This window comes from Neoarius graeffei, chromosome 7 (assembly GCF_027579695.1).
Source record: "Neoarius graeffei isolate fNeoGra1 chromosome 7, fNeoGra1.pri, whole genome shotgun sequence".
NCBI lineage: Eukaryota > Metazoa > Chordata > Actinopteri > Siluriformes > Ariidae > Neoarius > Neoarius graeffei.
Window position 1 is genome coordinate 97995223 of NC_083575.1, and position 6000 is coordinate 98001222.

The 6000-nt window shown below is 46.2% G+C and overlaps 1 protein-coding gene across 1 annotated transcript in view; it reads right to left on the reverse strand.

The window, feature by feature from the left end:
• Positions 1-1155, reverse strand: part of sh3gl2a (SH3 domain containing GRB2 like 2a, endophilin A1) — a 59402-nt gene extending 58247 nt beyond the window's left edge. The window contains exon 1 of the mRNA XM_060924901.1: positions 990-1155. Within this exon, the coding sequence (XP_060780884.1) occupies positions 990-1034 (45 nt within the window). The 5' untranslated portion in view covers positions 1035-1155. The remainder of the gene's footprint in view (positions 1-989) is intronic.
• Between the last annotated feature and the right edge of the window lie 4845 nt (positions 1156-6000).

The following is a 6000-nucleotide window of genomic DNA, read 5'->3' on the forward strand; positions in this document are numbered from 1 at the left end:
CTGTCTCACCACTCGTTCTGTCTCACCGCTCGTCCTGCAGCGAGACAGACCGTCTCACCGCTCGTCCTGCAGCGAGACAGACCGTCTCACCGCTCGTCCTGCAGCGAGACAGACCGTCTCACCGCTCGTCCTGCAGCGAGACAGACCGTCTCACCGCTCGTCCTGCAGCGAGACAGACCGTCTCACCGCTCGTCCTGCAGCGAGACAGACCGTCTCACCGCTCGTCCTGCAGCGAGACAGACCGTCTCACCGCTCGTCCTGCAGCGAGACAGACCGTCTCACCGCTCGTCCTGCAGCGAGACAGACCGTCTCACCGCTCGTCCTGCAGCGAGACAGACCGTCTCACCACTCGTCCTGCAGCGAGACAGACTGTCTCACCACTAGTCCTGCAGCGAGACAGACTGTCTCACCACTTGTCCTGTCTCACCACTCGTTCTGTCTCACCGCTCGTCCTGCAGCGAGACAGACCGTCTCACCGCTCGTCCTGCAGCGAGACAGACCGTCTCACCGCTCGTCCTGCAGCGAGACAGACCGTCTCACCGCTCGTCCTGCAGCGAGACAGACCGTCTCACCGCTCGTCCTGCAGCGAGACAGACCGTCTCACCGCTCGTCCTGCAGCGAGACAGACCGTCTCACCGCTCGTCCTGCAGCGAGACAGACCGTCTCACCGCTCGTCCTGCAGCGAGACAGACCGTCTCACCGCTCGTCCTGCAGCGAGACAGACCGTCTCACCGCTCGTCCTGCAGCGAGACAGACCGTCTCACCACTCGTCCTGCAGCGAGACAGACTGTCTCACCACTTGTCCTGCAGCGAGACAGACTGTCTCACCACTTGTCCTGCAGCGCAACAGAACATCTAACCACTCAGCTGCATGTTACTGAGACAGGTAAACACACACCCACACGCACAGTAGTCCCCTCGCTTTGTGTGTGTGTGTGTGTGTGTGTGTGTGTGTGTGTGTGTGTGTGTGATGTATATCAGGCTCCTACCTGAGTGGCTTTATGGAGCTGCTTCTTCAGCCCTGCTACAGACATGCTGCCGTTCCCTTGTGTGTGGATGAGGATGGATGTGTGTGAGAGAGAGAGAGAGAGAGAGAGAGAGAGAGCTCGGAGAAGGAGGAGAAAACCAAACCCGCTGAAGGAGAAGAGTTTAATCTCTGTCAGCTTCAGATCACATCTGACCATGCAGCTAGGCCACGCCCACTTAAAGCTACAGCAGGAGTGATTAGCGCATGCGCAGAGAGAGCAGAGAAGTCCCCGAATGACGCATGTAATCATGGGAATCTGTGCGACGTCGCAGTAGTGTGTGTGTGTGTGTATGTGTGTGTGTGTGTGTGAACATACCTTTAGTCTCTGGAAGATCAGACAAAACACTATAAATAAAAATATTCAGCATAAAAATGGTGATGTCACTGTTTGTGTTTTTGACTCCTCCCTCCCTGAAACTTACCAAATCTTTCATTGTGAGTGATGATGATGAAATCCACAACAACTTCCGGTGTAAACCACAGAACTGTCACTTCTCAGGATGAGCTTTAACATCTTTCCTGCTCCCCTCATTTACACTCAGGGTAACACAGGAGCTCCACAGCATGGCGATGAGTTACTGCTGGAAATATATTTTCCAGAACACTGCATGGGCTTTTTTGTAATGAGATGATAAATAAAAGATTTTCTAATAAACCATTCTGTGAAAGTTTTTCTCTCCGAATAGCATCTTCACACTGTGTGAAATAAATCTTTTTATTCTAATGAGGTTTATTATTTTTATAAGTATTTTTAACATAGTGCTAAGAGCATTCGACTGTGAGGTAACAGGACTGGTTAAGTATGCAAATGTATGTGAATTTAATCAGATATGAAACCTTATTTGCATAAATACATGTAATTTTAAAAATGACTCCTGTCAGGTCTCCTATTAAATGTAGAAAGTGTGTAAATGTTGATTTTTACCATCACACTATGCAGCTCAGTCTCCCCTCAACAGCCACTTTAATAGGAACACTACACCTGGGCATTCATTCACTTCACCAGTCAGCCAATCACATGCCAGGAATACAATCATCCATCACCAGGTCTTATTCTGATCTTCACCAGCCCAGTGTGTGAGTCTGGGCTCATGATATTCCTGTTCTGATCTGACAGGAGAGCAGCCTGATGTGATCTTCTGCTGTTGGAGCTCATCCACCTCGTGGTTTGATGTGTGTTTCTGAGATGCTTTTCTGCTCACCACGGTTGTAAAGAGTGATTATATGAGTTACTATATCCTTCCTGGCAAAAAAGCTCGACCCAATCTGTCCATTTCCCTCTGACCCTCTCTTATCAACAAGGCGTTTGTTTCCACCCACAGAACTGTCGCTCACTCACTCAGTGTTGTTTGTTTTCTGCACCATTCTGTGTAAACTCTAGAGACTGTTGTGTGTGAAAACCCCAGGAGATCAGCAGCTTCTGAAATACTCAAACCAGTCCATCTGGAGCAAACCAACACCCAGACCACAGTGAGAGAAAGTCACACTGTGAGATCACAATGTTTCCCGTTCTGATGTTTGAACATTGTGAACATTAACTGAAGCTCCTGATTTGTATCTGTGGGATTTGATGCATCGAGCTGCTGCTGTATGATTGGCTGATCAGAGAACTGCATGAACGATCAGGTGTTCCTAATAAAGTGGATGGTGAATGTACACACCACACAAAAGTGGGTTCGACTTCCTGCTCCAGTTGAGGCACTATCTGGAGAACCTGGAACTGTTGTGGGCGGAGCTTACTGCACTGAAAGGTGCTGGTTCGTCACTTTTATGAGACAACTGACTCAATCTGGCATTTTTAAACCTGCCTTTAACTAAGAAGTGTTTATTAAAGTGCAACATTATCACCACGTTTTACTGAAATTACAGACATTGTATTGTGTGTGTGTGTGTGTGTGTTTCTAGTGGCACAGCAGCTGGTTTAAAACTCAGCATTACTGTTAACATCATATTCACACACAAAGCTTCAGTCTCATTCTCTCTGAAATGATGTGTATGAGTTCCATCCCACGCCTGCAGGTTTGCAGCTTCACAGTGCTGCAGTGTGTCCTGATTTTCTGTTAGTGTGCTCATGAGCGCCCTCTATCCACCCACTCTGGACACGCACATGAACTCAGCACTGGTCTCAATACATTTTCACTCCTATTGGTCCAGGAGTTTCAATACTTTTTCAGGTAAATAACCCCAAATGGACTTTTCTGTGACCCTGTAGGGTTGACTACTGCAATGGCCTTTTCACAGGCCTGCCGAAAAAGACCATCAAACGACTTCAGCTTGTTCAAAATGCAGCGGCGAGGGTTCTCACACGAACAAAAAGAACAGAGCACATTACTCCAATTCTAAGGTCCCTTCACTGGCTTCCAGTAAGCTACAGAATTGACTTTAAAGCATTGCTGCTGGTGTACAAATCTCTAAATGGTACAGGGCCCAATTCCCTCTCTGATATGTTGCAGCGGCCTAACCCAATCAGATCTACCAGATCGCAGCAGAAAAATTTACTGGTAAAACCTGTTGTTAAAACAAAGTGTGGTGAAGCAGCTTTTAGCTACTATGCAGTACAGCTATGGAACCAACTGCCAGAGGACATTAAAAATGCTCCTGCTGTTGGCAGCTTCAAATCTAGACTAAAGACCAAGCTGTTCTCAGATGCTTTCTGCTCACTGATAAATATCATCTTTACATGTTTTAAACTTTAACTTTTATTCTATTTTATTCTACTGTTTTTTACTGAACTTTTACTTCATTTTATTACTTTATTTCTACTATTTAATTCTTATATTTTTATTTTTCTCTCTTTTTCCCCCCTTACTTTATGTAATTTTATTTTCTATTGTTTACTGTTTTGCCTTTACCTCTGTAAAGCACATTGAACTGCCACTGGGTATGAAATGCGCTATAGAAATAAACTTGCCTTGCCTAGGCTACATGCTGTTAATTCCAGATCTATAATACAGGATGACTGTAACATGCATTAATGTGCGTAACATAAGTGACTAAAATTCAAAGAGATATTCCTCACACTATTCTACCAGTCCAGTGGGAATCCACGCCGGGGTGGTGTGATAGAGACACACCCCAATTACTGATATCATCATTATTATTCACACACTCGCTGTATACCTTCAATATCTCTAATATTAATTTGTCAAATAGAAGAATAGAATGCCTTTATTGTCACTGCACAAATGTACAACGAAATTTAGTTCGTCATCGGAGAGCAAAGCCGCTGCGTACATGTGCGCTACCACTCTTGGGCACTTCAGCCTGAGGCTGTCCCATGGTAACCTAACCTGCATGTCTTTGGACTGTGGGGGAAACCAGAGCACCCGGAGGAAACCCACGCGGACACGGGGAGAACATGCAAACTCCGCACAGAAAGGCCCTCGCCGGCCCCGGGGCTCGAACCCGGACCTTCTTGCTGTGAGGCGACAGCGCTAACCACTACACCACCGTGCCGCCCTACAAATAAATGAATGAAACAAAAGAGGAGCTGGTGAGATTGTCTCATGACCCCATTTGTGAATGAAGCGAGTCTGTGTGGGTCACAGCCCGGACCCTGCTTTGGGAAACTAACGGATTAACTTGTGCATCGAGTCTGAATCAGAGTAAAATTAATTCTTGTGGTTTGTTTGCTCTTTGCTTTGGTTTCACACTGAACATAATTAAACAAACCAAGAAGCAAAAACAATAAACATCATCTCAGGTGTGTTGGGCTGAAAACGTCCTCAAAACTCTTGTTCATTGGTCAGAAATACAGCAATGGGGAAAATCAAACAGATCTCTCCCAAGGCTCCGTTCAGCCCTGACGAAACAAAGCATAACGTTTATTTAAACAGAAACGTGGTGAACTGAACACACTGGTGAGTTACATGCGTTACACCTCGGCAGCTGAGGAGGCCATTCTCACTTCTTTTCAAACAATTTTCAGAGCTGGTAACTTAACGCTTTACTATAGAATTATATTTACAGCAAACATCTTCAGTTGTTGCAGACACCAAGTTGCAGTGGATACAGTAGGACCTGCTGTGCACACCACTTAAAACAACTGGGTTTATATACACTCACTGGCCACTTTATTAGGAACACCCATCCACCTGCAGTTCTGTAATCAGCCGATCCCTCGCCAGCAGCTCGATGCATCAAACCCCACAGATACAAATCAGGAGCTTCAGTTAATGTTCACAATGTTCAAACATCAGAACGGGAAACACTGATCTCACAGTGTGACTTTCTCTCACTGTGGTCTGGGTGTTGGTTTGATCCAGATGGACTGGTTTGAGTGTTTCAGAAGCTGCTGATCTCCTGGGGTTTTCACACACAACAGTCTCTAGAGTTTACACAGAATGGTGCAGAAAACAAAAAACACTGAGTAAGTGAGCGACAGTTCTGTGGGTGGAAACAAACGCCTTGTTGATCAGAGAGGGTCAGAGGGAAATGGACAGGAAGGATAAAGTAACTCATATAATCACTCTTTACAACCGTGGTGAGCAGAAAAGCATCTCCGCATGAAACAGCAGAAGAACACATTGGGTTCCACTCCTGCAGCCAAGAACAGGGATCTTACAATCAACAGCAAGTTCCTATTAAAGTGGCCGGGGAGTGTACACACCACTGCTGATTGGGTAAAGCGTCTGACACACCCAACTAAATGAGAGTAAATGTATCTCAAAAGCCCACTGCACAACATTTCACACCGTTTTCAAACTGAACACCCCAGCGGTGTGTAGAGATCACAATTCACCTGTGCGCGCGCGCGCACACACACACACACGCGTGCACACACACAGCTGCAGCTCAGTAAATGAATACTGAATTATGTAACGTGGATCATTTGCTTCCTTTCTTCGAGATCAGCAGCTCACAGGAAAACTACAAAACCCCACGACACATCTGATTCAGTTCCTGCAGGGAGTCGATTCAGAGTCAAATCAGTTTCTCACTTGGATGTGGACTGAAAACACCAGGGGAAAAAA